At 48.3% G+C, this 19,321-nt stretch overlaps 1 protein-coding gene across 5 annotated transcripts in view; it reads left to right on the forward strand.

Annotated features, from left to right (window-relative positions):
• The first annotated feature begins 311 nt into the window (after positions 1-311).
• LOC147623025 (uncharacterized) overlaps positions 312-19,321 on the forward strand; it is an 82,575-nt gene continuing 63,565 nt past the window's right edge. For all 5 annotated transcript variants that reach the window (XM_086821048.1, XM_086821046.1, XM_086821047.1 and 2 more), the window contains exon 1: positions 312-742. In XM_086821048.1, the coding sequence (XP_086677174.1) occupies positions 414-742 (329 nt within the window). In that variant the 5' untranslated portion in view covers positions 312-413. The remainder of the gene's footprint in view (positions 743-19,321) is intronic.

Raw genomic sequence — 19,321 nt, forward strand, 5'->3', positions numbered from 1 at the left:
CTTTTTCCCACACTCAAGGACACCTTGCAAATGTGGCAGGCCCACCTACATCCAGGATTTGGTGAACCCAACCCAATTTTATGTTTCTAGGAGCATATGGAAATGATCGGGATAGTTGACACATACACCATCCTAATATTATATAAATGGCTCCTTGGGATGACATGGACCCATGTGGGTTCAAGTCTATTCGTTGCTCTCTCTCTCTCTCACACACAGGAGGGAGGATAATGTGCTGCATACTTGCCACCTGTAAAGGTACACAATTCACCTAAGGTTTAGTGAATACGCTGGATGTAATAACCTTTAGGTAGTTATCCACCTATGCGTTGTGAATCCCTTAATCCTTAAATCGTTCCCTTAATATGCTGTGCCTCTGCAGCCTGCAGGTAACGCCATAGCCCTAGCCCGCCATGTATAATGGGATTGGCCTGCAAACCCCGCGTGGATCTGGCACCAGTGGCTACATCCAGACCAACAAGTTCTTCATCAGGCCAAGGCCTGTCAAGGTGGAGGCCAAGGAGTTCCAGGACGGGCAGGGTGCCGGCGGGGTCACCAGGAAGGCAAACAAGGACATCCTGGAGCACGATCTCAAGCGCCAGACAGAGCTCAAACTCGCCTTGCTCGAAGAAACTCTAGTTGAGCAGGGTTACACAGACGCAGAGATCCTGCAGCAGCTCGAAGAGGCGCGCAAAGCTATGGAGGCTGCACCAGATAGCCGGGACCTCAACAGTTCCACAAGGTATGTGTTCACGTCTTTCTTCCATTTTTATGCAGCACTAGGCTTTTCTTGGTTGCCACGGCCAGGGTTTCTTTCATCATCGCTGGGGTTTTAGGGTTTCGGTTTTCTATAATTCTTCTGTTGCTTTTGGTAGGGTTCTGTTTCCATCACCTGAACTTTTTAGGGTTTCTGTTTCGATGTAGAGGGTTCCCATGTCAATGTTAGCTTTCCGATGTCATGCCTACGTATCTTGCCATTAGTCCTTTTTCCCTTTCTCCTTGCTGATTACTCCTTGTAGCAGGCTTGGTTGGGTATTCTGTTTCTCTGTATGGGATACTTTGGACGTTTTGAAAGGCAATGTTTCCAACTTTGGCACTACCATCTAGTGGTGGGAGTAGATGCCTGTTAAGACATTTAGTTTGGTGGAAAAGTGTAACTATTATTTTCCTCGTTTGTAAGCATGGATATTTTTCGATCATGAAAGTCATAGTATCAATGAAGATAGAGCTCGAGACAAATGTGTCAAATCTGCAGTAGTAGGCATGCTCCGATATACCGTGTGAAAGGATGAGTCTGTGTGTGAACAGTGCGTCATGTGATTGTGGGGCTTAAGAGGATGTCTTTTGTGCACATCATTGCAGATGCTAGTGACTTAATTTTGTATGTACTATTTTGTGTGAATTCAGACTCGATATGTAAGCACGCTGTATATGTGCAAATCAGTGCAATTGTCTAACCAGCTACTGTGTGTATGTGTCTGTTCTCAGTATTGCTAACTTTAATAGTGCGGAGTTTGCCTTTGGAGAAGTGAGAGAACCTCAGTCTGTTGGTTTATCTATGAAGATTTTTCTACTACGTATCTTTATGCATGAACGTTACATGCACTAGCAGAAGTTGAGGGATTAGGTGTGTGCTTTACGTTACGTTAATTCAACACTTGGAAGAGGAGAATTGAGAGATGAAGATTGCAGTGACATGTCACACAGTATTGGGTCCCAATAACCAACTTCCGGTCCCCACCTTTTGGTGTATTTGCTTTAATTGATGAAATTGAAATGATTACAAATTTGCAGTAGCCGATCTGATCTGAAAATGACTTCTGTACTTTCCCTTGGTTGATGATTTCACCTTCCTCTCAGGCTGAGTATCCTGGTTGAAAAGGAGCAATTCTGCACTCGGGAGCAGAGAACTTTGTGTGTGTAGGCTACGTTATGAGTTGAGGTTCTGGTACGTAGTTGCAGGGCTGATTTTAGCAAGAGAAGGGGAGTCAGGTGTGACTGGGACAGTAGAAAAAACTCTTATGCAACAGAAAAGGGCTGATTAAAGAGGTCATGGATTGCAGAAGGAGCAGGAGAGATTCAGCACTTTCTTTAGCAGGAGTGGGTGAAGCAAAAGCAAGCAGGCTTCAAATATGCCCTGCGATACTCAATCATAAAATTTATGGTGCTTGGCTTTAGGCCAATAAGCACTTTTGGACATTCGCACATCACGTCAATTTCATGTGGGTCACAGTTGTGCGGGACTATGCATGAGTGTCCTGCATGGGAGACTAACGGACAGACCCTAGCCTACATAGATGGCAATTCGCGACTCGTCCTTGGGGCGCACAACATGCATCTTTAACTCAAAACCTGGCACTTGTAGTACAATTATGCATCCCCTCTGGCTTTGTGGAACACCACCAACAAACCTCCTGGGAGCTCTTCCCGATTCTATGTTCCTTGCCTTGGGCTTCTTATCTGTGTAGTTTCCTGTACCTTGGACCTGTACACCATCATATGGGATTGATTTAGTGTTTAGCTTTGCTGAGCCTCAATGTAACACGCGGAAGCTCTGGGAGTCTTCTTTCAGCCCTAAACACTACTGGCAACATGCTGATGCAAAACGCAGATATGGAGAGAGAGTAGAGAGAGAGAGATGCTGGAAATTCAGTATATTGCTATAGTACAAAAAGGTACTCTTACACACAGCCCTAGGCTGCCTTGAATAAAAGGTGATTAACACCCAAAACTGTCCTAGACTAAGGACCCTAAGGATCCACTCCCTAAAGGAATGAATGATTCTACCAATGAGCACTCAAGGCCTTATATAGTCTTCTTGAACCATAGATGAGCTGGCCGACTGTTGTCGGACCAGTCGATTGGGCATGGATTCCAATAAATCCCTGGTCGGGCTGCGCCTTCTGGATGTCTTGCTCTATAATGATGCGCTTGCAGCCGACACTGTTCTGGTACAGCCGACAGACTCTCTTGCAGCCGACAGTACCCCCTTCAAGTCCTCAAGGTCCTCCAAGTTCAACCTACTGCTTTCATCTGCACCTGATGCTCCTAAATTCTGGTTCTAACTGTCTTTTTCTGGCTGCCTCTTTTGAATAATCTCTGAGAATGTCCATGGCATATTCATGCACATGACATCCAAATAGTCTACCAACAATCGTGGGTCCTTCTTGAAGAAACTCGCATCAAGCCAAATGGCCTCATGTGTACTTTGGTCCTTGAATTTGGTGAGGTGCTGTTGCTGTCGGATCTGTGTCCTTGGGGGGTTCACATTATATATATGTAACATAGCACCTATTATGACCTGCCTATATCCCCTCCATGGCTGGGGGGTTCAGCCAGGGCCTTCTTGGCCCTCATGGGGGTGGTTTCACACTATCCCCATGCCCACACAAAGACTTGGGGTAGCCCTATGGGCTGGCCCCTTTTCCTAAAAGCAAACCCTAACTACCTACACAATGATTTGGCATCTAGAACCATACCAGATACACAGAATCACTATCATCATTTCAGAGGGAGATTCACATCGCGGACTGGCATTGTTTCATGTGCAGAACAATGCACACCTGACCTTGGACACCTGTGTAGGACAATGCACACCTGACCTCGGACGACTGGGATGGATCTTTGGCTAACTCGTCCTGGACTGGGCTAACATGGGACCAGTTTACCATCCTAGGTTTTGCACCTGCTGTAAAGATACGTCTACGTGGCATCCAAGTGCGGGATGCACGTGACATCCCCTTTTGCTTAACTTGACGGAATAGCCTCCAAATAATCCGTCAATAACGCTGGATAGTCTTCAAAGAACTCTTTGTCAGGCCATACCGCTTCATGGGTCCCTCGCCCACGGCTGTCATGGTTGGGAGGTGAGTCGGGCCTGCACCCCCTTGCTTGTTTGTTTGTTCGTTTGTTTGCAGGATTCGAGTTTCGAACCAAGATCGATCACGAGGGGATCCGGACGCGTCCGTCAGTTTTCGGCCGTTTACCGTGACGCGTCGTGGGATTTCTATCCGGAGGGACATGGTGCCCGAGGGGTATGCTAGACCGCCCCGAATATAATGCATCTATATGGGGAGGAAGTGCTTGGAGGGGCAAAGCATGGACCCATGGTAGGCACCTAGACGCACTCACGCATCGGGTAGGCACGTTAGGCCTCCCGTGTTGCGAGCGGGGTTGCTAGGGAGCCGTGTGCCCGGGGGATGCCCTCCCAACCTTGACTGGGTCGGGACCGAATGAGCCGACGGGACCGAGAACGGTGGGAAAACGGCCGCCGTCGTGGCCGGCGGGCCGGGCCGTGCCGACGGGCCGCGATGGACCATAGGCCGGCAGGGCATGGATGGAAGGCAAGTCTCGAGTGAGGCCCCTGGAGCCGAGCCGAGCATGAAGGGCAAGTGATCGGTGAGACCCGCAAGGCAAAAACGCGAGACACGCTCGACGGGCCGGTGGAGCCGTCATGAGCCATGAAGTGGCCGCGTGCGGCAAAGACGTGGTGTTTTCGTGCCGGACGTCCGCTCGTACAGGGCTTGCGTCCGTACGGCCATCACACTAGATTTCAAATCCCCACGGATCCCCTCGTGATCGATCTTGGTTCGAAACTCGAATCCTGCAAACAAACGAACAAACAAAAGATTTCAAATCCCCACGGATCCCCTCGTGATCGATCTTGGTTCGAAACTTGAATCCTGCAAACAAACGAACAAACAAACAAGCAAGGGGGTGCAGGCCTGACTCACCTCCCAACCATGACAGCCGTGGGCGAGCCCATAGCGAGCCCATAGTCCACGAGCTGAGCTAACTAGGATGACGTACCGACCAATCTCCTCCTCGCGACGTCCCATACCGCCACGAAGCTGCCCTCGCGGGCCTCGAGATTGCTGCCGGCCTCGGCTGCGCAAAGCAGGTGCACGTCTGCACTAGATCCAGGCTCCATGAAACCGATCCCGTCAAGTGGGAAGGACTCCGTTGGACACCCACACGCTTAAAAGCACAACTTTAAAACCACAAATTTGAAATGGACAACTTTAAAACAACTTGAATTTAAATGAACAGAAATGGAAAGATGGACACCAGCACTGGGGCCGGAACGGGCCGACCCCCCCCTCAATATATGATATATTTATTGGGAGTATTTAAAGAATACAATGCTCCATGGGTTTTGAGAACCAGATAAAGTCCATGTACATATGAAAACAGTACCAAACAAGTAGGCTCGGATTTCGATGTAGAAACTCGAAGCAGAACGACCACTAGTGTGGTCCAATCACTACGGTCCTGTGCTTTCACTGGACTCCGCGGAGAGCGCCTCACTGGTGTTCCGAGACCACGCACAAACAGGCGCTCTCGTACTAACGCCTGGCTCTCCCGATCTCAGCACCTTTGGACCGTGGTTCTCCAATAGAGCTTGGACAACCCGGCACCGAACGGGTGTGGCCGTAGAGGGATGAATTCCTTATCAGATTTAAACATTAAATGCTTTACTCAAATCTGAAAATCACTTACTTGTAGATGGTTGATAGGAAACCAATACTTGTGGTTTGCTGAGGATGAAACCACCCTTGTTGAAGAAGGAGTAGTCTCGTGTAGAACTATCAGAACAAGCACCACCACGAGAGACCACAGCCGCCTGTGAGAGCAGCCACAACAGTCCTGGTGGAAGTGGCCACGTCTGAAAACAGTGAAGAAGGGTAGCGCAGCCTGATAATATTCAGCCGCCTGGGGAAACAGTTGCAGCTGTGTGGCCTTGTGGAGGTGACAGCCGCCTGCAGGAGAAATACAGCCGCCTGCAGCAGCAGGTTCAGTCGCCTGTAGAGGGGCAGGCGCAGCAGTAAGGAGGAGATGGAAGACAGCCGCCTGCAGATGGAAGACAGCCGCCTGCAGCAGCAGCAGGTTCAGTCGCCTGTAGAGGGGCAGGCGCAGCAGGCTGAGTAGTGGGTGCTGCCGTCTTTGTGCAGGGCAGGCAGCCGCCTATTGGATGAGCAGCCGTACAGCAGCAAGCGTAGCAAACTCCAGCCGCCAGGAAGCTTACGAAGGGTGATGAAGCAACGCCAGGAAGAAGCGATGTTCTTTACGCTTGATGGAGAGCCATATTTAATAAAAATTGAAGTGAAGATAACCTTAGAGCTACCCACGCATGCATGTGGGGGATTAGTGGGGGTTGGTGACCATGCCCACCCCCACACTCACTTAAAAGTGAGGCTCCCCACCTTGGCCCCTAAGTGGGTGCCCAAAGGGGGTGCCCACTTTTAAATGAGTGTGAACCCCTAACCTTATAAAACAAAGGGGTTAGAATTAAATAACATTAAACAACATGTACCATATACTTACCACCTGTTCACATGCACTGAAACTTGTCAGAATACAGGGCAAACTTCACGACTCACTGGCAGGCGTCCCCGCTCAGTAAGTAACACGTCAAGCAGGCAAACACACGAATACACGTCATGCGAAAACAGTTTCAAGCATACAAAACATGTGTGCATGTGCAAATAATAACATGGACATATCTCCCGTTCATGGAACATGTACAAAATATCTGTCGGCACAAAACTGGCACGACATAAAAACATAAAATCCTGGTCTTCCTATGGAGTGACAGTCCCATAGGTAAGACACAGTTCCAGGCACGAGTTTCCCTATGGTGTGACAGTCCCATAGGCGAAACACGGCACGAATACTGGCTCTTCCATGGCGTGACAGTCCCATGGATCGAACACAATCCAGGTCATACACGGGTGGCACTAATCTGGCTCCCGTCCATACGACACCATCCTGCTAACACACGGGTGGCACCAGTCTGGCTCCCGTCCATGTCAGCAAAATACTGGCCTCTTCACATGAGACACCGGCCTGGCCTCAAGTGAACGAGACGCAAAAACAAGGAATGGACCAAATGGTCGGCCAATTGGTGACATCCCCCCGGGCTTCTAAAGAGTTGACCTCAACTTAAAAGCCTCAAGATATGCCTGCAACAATTGCGGATAATCTGCAAAATAATCCTCATTTACCCATTTGGCATCAATAGGCAAATAATTCTTAAACTTCACAAGGTATCTCCTGGAAAGCTTTCCTGCAGGTAGCTTTCTCTCCTTGTGAAAAACAATCTGTTCTGGCTGGAGGATCTCCTCAAGCTCTTCAATTTCTGGCGGATCTTCTGTGACAGGCTCATCAGGATCTGGCCCCACATATTTCCGAAATAGACTCACATGAAAAGCATTGTGAATCTTCCAATGACTAGGTAAAGCAAGCCTGTAGGACACTTCATTGATTTTGTGAATCACCTTGAAGGGTCCATAATAGCGAGGAGAAAGCTTAGGATATGATCCTTCTCGTCCTGGCCTCTTCCGAAGCCTAGCCTTCTCAAATTTCAGCAATACCCAATCACCTTCTTTGACTTCCATGTCCCTTCTATGCTTGTCAGCAGCCATTTTATGCTTATGCTGAGATCTTGCAATGGCTGTCCGCACCTGACCAAAGGCAACATCCAAGTCACGAACATATTCATCAGCTGCAAAAATCTCATCCTTTGTACGAAGGATGGGTGGCAAGACCACTCTGCCATAAATAATCTCAAACGGAGCCTTTCCTGTGGAAGCATGGATCGTATTGTTGTAGGCAAACTCAACAAGTGGAAGATACTTCTCCCATGCACTCTTTTGATCTGCCACATAACACTTCAACAAATCCAACACGGCTGAATTTGCAGCTTCACTTTGGCCATCCGTTTGGGGATGATAAGCTGATGAAAACTGGAGCTTAGTACCCATATTATCAAACAAAGCTCTCCAAAATAGGCTTGTAGTCCTGGGATCTCTATCCCCAACAATGGATTTAGGCATACCATGATGCTTGAAAATATTAGCAAGAAAAAGCTTTACCATATGATCAGCTTTAATGGTTTTCTTGACGGGCAAGAAGTGAGCTTGCTTGCTAAACCTGTCCACAATAGTCCAAATAGCATCATTCCCATGCTGGGATCTAGGCAAATCCATAATAAAATCCATCGTGATACTTTCCCAAGGTTGCGAGGGAATAGGCAATGGCTGAAGCAAACCTAGAGGCTTTTGCCTATCAAATTTCACCTTTTGGCAAGTGATACATGCACGCACATAAGCCTCAATGTCTTTACGCATGCTTGGCCAAAAGAAATACCTCTGAATCATGCGAGTAGTAGGCATAATACCTCGATGACCAGCATATGGTGGAGCGTGACATTCGTCCATAACCTTTGAACGCAAATCCTTCACCACACATAGACAATTATCCTTCATGAGATAACCCTCATTGATTACATAAGAGGCATGTGAATGACCAGCCATCAAATCAGTCCATATATGGCAAAAATCAGCATCCAAATGATACAAATCTCTCATAGCAGATAGATCTCCATGAGAGGCCACTGAGACTGCAGCAATATAAGGCCTCCTAGAAAGTGCATCGGCCACCACATTTTTCTTTCCTGGAGTATGCACAATCTGAAAATGAAACATGGAAAGAAAATTTGCCATTCTCATCTGCTTCTCTGAAAGCTTGGTTTGAGATAGAAAGTATCTCAAGCTTTGATGATCTGTCTTGACTACAAATTCAGCCCCAAGAAGGTAATGTTTCCAAATCTTTAAGGCGTGAATTACAGCCAAGAGCTCTTTCTCATAGATATCCATATGAAGCTCAGCATCATGTAAACGACGGCTCTCGTATGCAACTGCATGCCCTTCTTGATTTAGGACAGCTCCTATGCAATCACCACAAGCATCACATTCAACCACGAATGACTTGTGCAAGTCAGGAACAATCAATACTGGACCACATATGATCGCATGCTTGAGCTGCAAGAAAGCATCCTGTTCCTTTGAAGTCCATTTGAAAGCAGTTTTCTTCTTTGTGAGATCATGTAGAGGAGTGGCAATCATGGCGAAATGCCTTATGAAACGCCTGTAGTACGAACATAATCCGAGAAAACTACGTACTTGATGTACGTTTTGCAATTCGGGCCAATTCCGAATAGTCTCTATCTTTGCAGGATCCATTGTAACTCCATCCTTGGATACAATATGTCCCAGATAATGAATCTCTGAAAGGAAAAACTCACTTTTCTTGGCATTTACGAAAAGTTTATGCTTCCGCAACTCTTCGAACACTGTGACCAAATGAGTTCTGTGTTCCTGCTCATTCTTGGAGAAAACCAAGATATCATCAAAGAAGACTCCTGTAAACTTGCGATGGGGTCGGAATATCCTATCCATCATACGATTAAAAGTAGCAGGAGCATTGGTGAGACCAAAAGGCATTACCAAGAATTCATATAATCCGAAGGCTGTCCTGAATGCAGTCTTATGGACATCTTGTGGCACCACGCGTATCTGGTGATAACCACTCTTCAAATCAAGTCTGCTAAAGCAAGCTGAGCCATCAAGCTTATCCAAGATATCATCAATACGTGGAATTGGGAATCTGTTCTTGATGGTAAGCTTGTTCAAAGCTCTATAGTCCACACACATACGGAATGATCCGTCCTTCTTTTGAACTAGAAGCACAGGAGAGCAGTAAGGTGAGGAACTGGGCTGAACCAAACCTTTCTCTAAAAGCTCGTTTACCTGCTTCATAATTTCCTCTTGTTGTGCAGCACTCACTCGGTATGCGGGTTTGTTAGGTGGAGAACTACCTGGCACAAGATCTATGCGGTGATCTTCGGGCCTTTGGGGAGGTAATTCTCCTGGCAACGAGTCAGCAAAACAGTCTTTGAATGCATTAAGAAAATTCAGCCTATCATTAGACATAACATCCACATTTTGTTGATTTGGCACAAGACTATCACGCACAAAAACCAAGTACGCTGAAAGACTCTTTTTCATTGCTTTATTAATTTGGATGTGTGATACAACTGGGATGGAATCCCCTTCTTTGCCAGCATCAATAAAGTGCATGCGGCCTTTATGCATAAAAGAAATCATATTGGACTTGTAGTCTTTGCGGGGCTCAAGCCTATGGTGCCACGGCTTGCCCAACAATACATCACATCCATTCAGAGGAGCAACTAGAAAATGCTCATTATCAAGATAGCCCTGTATATGAATACGCAACTTCCCAATCAAAGGGGTAACCTGCACCTCTTTACCAATAAATGCAGCTTCGGCTTCAATCTGAGGTCCCATGTTTTCAACCTCAATTCCCAATGCAGCTGCCATTTGCATAGAGATGAAATTGTCAGTTGCACAGTCATCAAACATAAAAAGTGCGGGCTGATCCTTGATTTGCCCCCAAGCCTTGCAAACCATACGCTCTTTTGCATCATGACCTGTATTACCTTGCACATCAGGAACTGCATGAACATTTGCTTTGGTGTGCTTGTCCTCGTGCTTTGATTTGCGATCTGGGCATTGCCGAAACATGTGGTCTTTGCTACCACAAGAAAAGCATTTTCCATCCTTAGCATATTGCTCTCTTTGCTCCGGGGTTAATCCAAATTTGTTCTTTCTTGGGCCCTGTTCTTTGGATGTGTAATTTTCAGCTTTACCACCCTTGTAAGGCTCCCGGAAGTTCTTTTTGGATGGCTGTCCGCCCTTTTGCTGATTTGGGGCAGCCTTGTCCTTCGCCTTGGAACCTCCTTGATCTTGCTTGATCTTGAGCACCAATTGCTCTGTAGCAAGGGCAGAAGCTGTGAGTTGTTGCAACGTATGTTTTGGGTGCAATTCAATACCCGATCTATAAGCAGGTTGCAATCCAGAACGAAACTTCCTCTTTCTTTCATCCTCTGTGATTAGCATGAAGGGAGTCACTTCCAGCAACACTTTCCAAAATTTGTTAACATACTGTTGCACACTCTCATTGTCTTTTTGTTCCAGCCTGTCCCACTTTTGAGTGAGAGTTTGCTCTGCATTGGGTGGCAAGAACTGAGCATAAAATCTATCTTTGAATTCCTTCCAAGTAGAGATGGGATCCTTGGTGATCTTTTCGGTGATCCACCAATGGGCAGCAGTGCCTTTCAGAAACATGCTAGCATGGCGCACCTTCGACTTTTCTGTAAAGTCCTCATCGCTAAAAGCAATGTCGAACTGTGCCACAAACGCTAACACCTTAGAAGCATCATGTTCACCATGAAAGACATCAAATTTGACAGATTTATCACCTGCTTTGAACTCCTTGAGCTTCGTGGCATGAGGCTCATGGTCCTCTCTTTTTCTTTTCCCCTTATCCAACGGGGTAGCCCTATCTGCATGGGCTCCATGGGCCGTCATAGAAGCTTCATGGGGCACGGTGGCATGTGCTCCACGAACTCGAAATTCAGATGCATGTGACTTACCTGCATTTGGCATGGTCTCTCCATGAGACAACTCAGAAGGCAAAATTTTTCTGGAAGTAGACCTGTCACCATGAGATACATATCTTGCATGCATGTGACTTTCGTGCCCTCCATGAGCACTGGCATACATAAATCTGTCAGGCTTAGTGCCTTGGGGAGAGGATGCATGTCGAGAGGTGACAGTCACCTCTTCCTTTTGCATAAAAGATTTCAGCCTCTGAGATGCGGGATCTCCATGCTTCAAACGAGGTGGATTTCTGAAAATCAGCTCCCCGTCATCCCCCTCTTTGATATCTCCTTTGCGAAGGAGATAGGCAAGTGCCAACTCCCTTGGTTTCTTGCCCACTTCACGAGCCATTGATTCAAACGTTACATCAACCATAGCATCAGCCTTCCTGGCTTCAATAGCACTTTGCAAATGTGGATCTTCATGCAAAAACTTCAATTCTTGCTCTTGAGCCTGCAAACGTTTTCTCATATGTTCCATTTCAGCTTTCATAGCATCAGGGTCTTGTTCAAGCATAACTGTCTTTCCTGGAGACAGTTGACCCTTGGATTCACTATCAAGAACCCTTTCAAGGGGCTTGTGCCTACCACGCAGGGCATCAGACCCACGAGAAGCACTAGAAGGACCCCTCGAATTTGGTACTTCCAAAGGGTTGCCTTGGCTGTCCATTGTGTTCAAAGTTTGCTAAAAGCGGGATGTCCAGTACACAGGTTCGTTTCCCCACTAGGAAGAGGGAAACAACCGTGCTCTGATACCAATGAAACCGATCCCGTCAAGTGGGAAGGACTCCGTTGGACACCCACACGCTTAAAAGCACAACTTTAAAACCACAAATTTGAAATGGACAACTTTAAAACAACTTGAATTTAAATGAACAGAAATGGAAAGATGGACACCAGCACTGGGGCCGGAACGGGCCGACCCCCCCCTCAATATATGATATATTTATTGGGAGTATTTAAAGAATACAATGCTCCATGGGTTTTGAGAACCAGATAAAGTCCATGTACATATGAAAACAGTACCAAACAAGTAGGCTCGGATTTCGATGTAGAAACTCGAAGCAGAACGACCACTAGTGTGGTCCAATCACTACGGTCCTGTGCTTTCACTGGACTCCGCGGAGAGCGCCTCACTGGTGTTCCGAGACCATGCACAAACAGGCGCTCTCGTACTAACGCCTGGCTCTCCCGATCTCAGCACCTTTGGACCGTGGTTCTCCAATAGAGCTTGGACAACCCGGCACCGAACGGGTGTGGCCGTAGAGGGATGAATTCCTTATCAGATTTAAACATTAAATGCTTTACTCAAATCTGAAAATCACTTACTTGTAGATGGTTGATAGGAAACCAATACTTGTGGTTTGCTGAGGATGAAACCACCCTTGTTGAAGAAGGAGTAGTCTCGTGTAGAACTATCAGAACAAGCACCACCACGAGAGACCACAGCCGCCTGTGAGAGCAGCCACAACAGTCCTGGTGGAAGTGGCCACGTCTGAAAACAGTGAAGAAGGGTAGCGCAGCCTGATAATATTCAGCCGCCTGGGGAAACAGTTGCAGCTGTGTGGCCTTGTGGAGGTGACAGCCGCCTGCAGGAGAAAGACAGCCGCCTGCAGCAGCAGGTTCAGTCGCCTGTAGAGGGGCAGGCGCAGCAGTAAGGAGGAGATGGAAGACAGCCGCCTGCAGATGGAAGACAGCCGCCTGCAGCAGCAGCAGGTTCAGTCGCCTGTAGAGGGGCAGGCGTAGCAGGCTGAGTAGTGGGTGCTGTCGTCTTTGTGCAGGGCAGGCAGCCGCCTATTGGATGAGCAGCCGTACAGCAGCAAGCGTAGCAAACTCCAGCCGCCAGGAAGCTTACGAAGGGTGATGAAGCAACGCCAGGAAGAAGCGATGTTCTTTACGCTTGATGGAGAGCCATATTTAATAAAAATTGAAGTGAAGATAACCTTAGAGCTACCCACGCATGCATGTGGGGGATTAGTGGGGGTTGGTGACCATGCCCACCCCCACACTCACTTAAAAGTGAGGCTCCCCACCTTGGCCCCTAAGTGGGTGCCCAAAGGGGTTGCCCACTTTTAAATGAGTGTGAACCCCTAACCTTATAAAACAAAGGGGTTAGAATTAAATAACATTAAACAACATGTACCATATACTTACCACCTGTTCACATGCACTGAAACTTGTCAGAATACAGGGCAAACTTCACGACTCACTGGCAGGCGTCCCCGCTCAGTAAGTAACACGTCAAGCAGGCAAACACACGAATACACGTCATGCGAAAACAGTTTCAAGCATACAAAACATGTGTGCATGTGCAAATAATAACATGGACATAGCTCCCGTTCATGGAACATGTACAAAATATCTGTCGGCACAAAACTGGCACGACATAAAAACATAAAATCCTGGTCTTCCTATGGAGTGACAGTCCCATAGGTAAGACACAGTTCCAGGCACGAGTTTCCCTATGGTGTGACAGTCCCATAGGCGAAACACGGCACGAATACTGGCTCTTCCATGGCGTGACAGTCCCATGGATCGAACACAGTCCAGGTCATACACGGGTGGCACTAATCTGGCTCCCGTCCATACGACACCATCCTGCTAACACACGGGTGGCACCAGTCTGGCTCCCGTCCATGTCAGCAAAATACTGGCCTCTTCACATGAGACACCGGCCTGGCCTCAAGTGAACGAGACGCAAAAACAAGGAATGGACCAAATGGTCGGCCAATTGGTGACACTCCAAGACCATAGAGCTCTCACAAACTTGCGAGACTCTCTAATACAATAACTAACCTTGGCTACCCTTTTATAGGCTCTTGGCCGGTCATCGGGCGTCCACACTTGGGCGCCCGCCCGTCCATACTTGGGTGCCCGTCCGTTAGTATATCCCTAACTCAGCTTGTCAATCAGCCTGCCTAGTTCCAAGCTTCCCCAAGCCTCGAAACTAGTCTTGCATGCGTGTAGCACACGGTAGATACACACTGTGCACATGACATACTTGTTAGAAGTCATCTCCTGTCTAAATTTATACACCAGGGCCTTTGTTGTGGGTGTGCCCGTCCTTATCAGGTGTTTTATCATTTTTCCTCTCTCCTCGTATTTTTCCCCTATTTTTTTCCATTTTTCTGAGGCTTGGGAGGGCTGCCAGATGATGCCAGGAGCACTCCAGTGCTGGCCGATTGGATGTTCATCAGTCGTGGGCTTCAGGGCTGCTGGCCGACTGGTTTTCATCAGTCGTGGGCATCTGTATGCTGGCCGACTGCATTTATGCAGTCGTGGGACTTATTCAGCAGTCGTGGGCACTTTATCTGCTGGCCGACTGCACTCACAGGGAGGTATATATAGGACGCCAGCCCCCATACCTTATATGTATCATTTCTCGGGATCTTCTTGTGTATATAGAGCAGAGTTACACGCCTACATCTCTCTCTCTCTTGTGCTGTTTTTCTGCCTGCGTTTTTGTTCTTGTGTTCCCAGATTTGGTCATCATCTCCGTTGCGTATTCTGACATGATATCAAAGCCCTAGGCTCTAGATAGGTCTTGGGATTTGTGTGAGCAAGAGGGGGACTGTTTTGTGGCTGATTGGTGGACTGTTTTGGACTGTTCGGGAAGAGGAGAAGCAAGAGGAAGGCGGGCTGATTTGCTGGACAGTCACTTGCAGGTTTTAGTTCTTCTTTGTTCCCACCCACCCACCCTTTTCAGAGTACATCCCCGCTATGGCAGATCTGTTTGGGATGGCCGAGAGACATGTGAAGATCCCAACACTCCCCACGTTCCTGGTGGACCGTCAGTTGGACGGGAGCAACTACGGCATATGGAAGGTGATGATGGAATCCGTTCTGGAGTCTTACGACCTCGCCGATTTCGTCGTTGTTGGTGTTGCACGGCCGGAAGTAGAGGAAGGGAAGTTACCGTCGATCCGAAAGGACCGGGAGGCCCAGACACACATGTGGGATCGTGTCAACGCCAGGGTCCGTTCGTTTATTTTCCTCAACTGCACACCACAGGTAATCAATCATATAAAGCATATGACGCTGGCCAGAGGTATATGGCAGCATTTGGCCTCACTTTACAATAGGGTATCGCCCATGAAGAGGATTTCCTTGGAAGTACAGATGCGGGTTATGAACCCTGCAAAGTCGTCGACGATGCGGGAGCATATTAACAAGCTGCAGGCTCTTCAGCAGGAAGTTCTTCAGGCTGGGAAGGACATATCGTCAGAGGACATGGCCATAACGTTGCTGTCACACTTGCCCTCTTCGTACTCAGCATTTTACTCCTCTTTGATTACCAGTGGCAGGCTCAGCACCATTACGTGGGAGGAGCTTGTGCCCATGGTCCTGGACCAGGAGGAACGATTCACGAACCCTCCTCAGGGTGGAGGTTCGGAGGCCTTAACTGGCCAACGGTCGAAAGGCCGTAACTTGGGCAAAGGGAAGGCTTCATCGGAGAAGTCTTCTGAGAAGAAGTCCGACGCTGACCGCGAGAAATTGAAGGCAGAGAGGACCTGTAATGATTGTGGCGAGAAAGGCCACTACTGGAGGCAGTGTCCCAAGCGGAAGACCGAGAAGGGTGAAGATTCCTTAGTAGCAATCATGAAGACTCCGGCTTTTGTGCACCTGGAGGTGATGGACACCGATGCTTCATTTTCTTCAGACAGGGAGACGATTGGAGGACTCTCCGCAACGGATACTCGGGAATGGATTCTCGATAGTGGTGCTTCCAGGCACATGACTCCTTCCCGTTCCGGTTTACAGGATCTCTGCAGGCTTTCTGGTCATATACTTACTGAGGATACGTCCATTATCCCAGTTCACAGTGAGGGCAGGATGGAGATAGTTCCCGATGGCAGAGGGGGGAAGCGTTCCTCCCAGGTGTTGTATGTTCCGGCACTTGGTTTTCATCTGTTGTCAGTGCATCAGGTTTGCAAGACTGGCGTACGGGTGGAGTTTGATGAGCATTTTGTTGCTCTCCGGGACAAAGCAACAGGCCAAGTGGTTTGGGAAGGTGGAGTGGAGAATGGAGTTTACAAACTTTCAGCACTCTCTCTCCCAGGTCCTCAGGATTGTGATGAGTGGCAGTCTGGTAATGGCTACTCAAGTGTGGATACGCTGCAGGTACGAGCTTTCCGAGACCAGGTGGTGGATAGCTTACCAGTAGATGGCAGCAGTTGGCAGGAACTTTCCAGTACTGATGTTGGTAGTTCTTGTGTTCGTGAGTCAGAGGAAGCTGAACAGGTCACTTATGCTCTGATGTATCGTAGTGTTCGGGACACAGAACTTCCAGTAGTTGAGGATGTTCTTTCCACGGGGACCTTTCGGAAAGCCAAGCAGGTGACAGGTGCTTACTTGCAGAAGGAGGTGGTTTCTCGAGGCTTTGTGGTTCCGGATTCAGAGGGGTGGTTGACAGGTTTCAGAAGGCCTTGCGTGGTCTTCAGAAGGTTTCCAGGACTTGCTTGTGCACCGTAATAGGTGTTGATCCTTGTGAGCAGTGTGATGTCTCTTTGACTCAGAAGCTGTATGGTTCATTGATCTGGTTGATGGACACCAGATTGGACAGGAGCTTCCTGATGAGGCGGTTGAGCTCATGGTTGCAGATGTCTCTTTGGGAGGCAGGATTGCGTTTCCTGTGGTTTCTGCGGCATGCGAAGGGTCATGGACTCTTGTACACAGGAGGGGGATTGATTGATGGAGTCCGACTCCACGTCTGGAGTGACTCGGTTTGGGGAGGAGATCAGGACACGAGAGATCTACTTATGGCCCAGGAGCAGTTTTATGGAGCAGGAGGAGGTTACATTGCAGGTTTGGGCTTCCATTGGAGGAACCCATTGTCATCCAGAGGCACTTTGTTCGTGAATTGTCATGTGCATCGCAGATGCCATGGACATTTCCAGGGCTAGATCCAGAAGAGGCAAGCAGAAAAAGACTATGAACCAGTAGAGCCAGAAAATAGGAGCTTCAGGTGTAGCATCTGAGGTGAGCATGGAGCAGGACAAGTGGGGTCATGGAGGGAAGCAGTCGGCTGAAGCACATGAACCCAGACTAGAGCTGTCGGCTGCAAGGAAAAGAGGATGTTGGCTGTCGGCTGACGTCACCAGGAATGGTGGGCAGCATGCGCATCAAAGGCAAGGACCAGCAGCAGTCGGATTGGGCAAAAAGGGAATTATTTGGACATGAACTGGCCGACCAGCAGTCGGCCAGCATAAAGTGTCAAAAAGCCCATATAAAAGGGGCTACTTGCTCCATGTTTGAGTCATTCCACCCACTAGGGGTGTGAGTCACTTAGAGGTCCCATAGGGGACAGAATTTAGGGTTAGGAACCTTTTTATGAAGGCAGCCCATGGCTGCAAAGATCTGTACCTTTTTTGTACATAGTATATACTGAAATTCCAGCACTTCTCACTCTCTCTCTCTACTCTCTCTCTACCTGCGTTTTTGCATCATGGTGCGTTTTTGCATCAAGAGGTCTTCAAGAGTGTTTAGGGCTGAAAGAAGACTACCCAGAGCTTCCGCGCGTTACATTGGTATCAGAGCATCAGGCTCAGCAAAGCTAAACACTGATACAGTCCCATATGATGGTGTACAGGTCCAAGGTACAGGAAAGTACACGGATTCGAAGCCCAAGGCGGGAACACAGATCGGGAAGAACTCCCAGGAGGTTTGTTGGTGGTGTTCCACAGTGCCAGATAGGGATGGCAGTTCCGTGAGCCAGATGGGTTCTAAGGGGACGGTGCCAAGGGAGGTTGATCCTCCAAGGGTGATGTGAGAGTGCCAGACTCAGTTCCAGGAACGAAGACCAAGACGGTGTTCAGAGTCAGGGCAGGATTGTGGACTAGAGGAAGACCAGATGCATAGATCTTCATCAGAGACAAAGTGGTTTGGAGAACAGACCGGATTTTCAGAGAAAAAGGTTTGCCAGGGATGGATGATGACAGAGGGACTTCGGAACAGGATTGGGATGATGACAGTCATCCAAGAGCAGATTGGATTCCCGTCATCAAGTTTAGCAGAGGGGGATGTCATGTGCATCGCAGATGCCATGGACATTTCCAGGGCTAGATCCAGAAGAGGCAAGCAGAAAAAGACTATGAACCAGTAGAGCCAGAAAATAGGAGCTTCAGGTGTAGCATCTGAGGTGAGCATGGAGCAGGACAAGTGGGGTCATGGAGGGAAGCAGTCGGCTGAAGCACATGAACCCAGACTAGAGCTGTCGGCTGCAAGGAAAAGAGGATGTTGGCTGTCGGCTGACGTCACCAGGAATGGTGGGCAGCATGCGCATCAAAGGCAAGGACCAGCAGCAGTCGGATTGGGCAAAAAGGGGATTATTTGGACATGAACTGGCCGACCAGCAGTCGGCCAGCATAAAGTGTCAAAAAGCCCATATAAAAGGGGCTACTTGCTCCATGTTTGAGTCATTCCACCCACTAGGGGTGTGAGTCACTTAGAGGTCCCATAGGGGACAGAATTTAGGGTTAGGAACCTTTTTATGAAGGCAGCCCATGGCTGCAAAGATCTGTACCTTTTTTGTACATAGTATATACTGAAATTCCAGCACTTCTCACTCTCTCTCTCTACTCTCTCTCTACCTGCGTTTTTGCATCATGGTGCGTTTTTGCATCAGGAGGTCTTCAAGAGTGTTTAGGGCTGAAAGAAGACTACCCAGAGCTTCCGCACGTTACATGAATAGATCGTTGCTGATGACATCTTGCTAGAGTTCTGTTCGACGGAGGACAGTACGGTGGACCTCTTCACGAAGTCGCTCTCTCAGGATTTGCTTAGGCGGCACCCCAGCTCCCAGTGGTTGGTTTCACAGCCAGGAGTTGAGAGGGGGTGTTAGAAGTCATCTCCTGTCTAGATTTATACACCAGGGCCTTTGTTGTGGGTGTGCCCGCCCTTATCAGGTGTTTTATCATTTTTCCTCACTCCCCATATTTTTCCCCTATTTTTTCCCATTTTTCTGAGGCTTGGGAGGGCTGCCAGATGATGCCAGGAGCACTCCAGTGCTGGCCGACTGGA

Source organism: Cibotium barometz, chromosome 27, assembly GCF_041138505.1.
Source record: "Cibotium barometz isolate CiBa-2024 chromosome 27, ASM4113850v1, whole genome shotgun sequence".
Taxonomy (NCBI): Eukaryota; Viridiplantae; Streptophyta; class Polypodiopsida; order Cyatheales; family Cibotiaceae; genus Cibotium; species Cibotium barometz.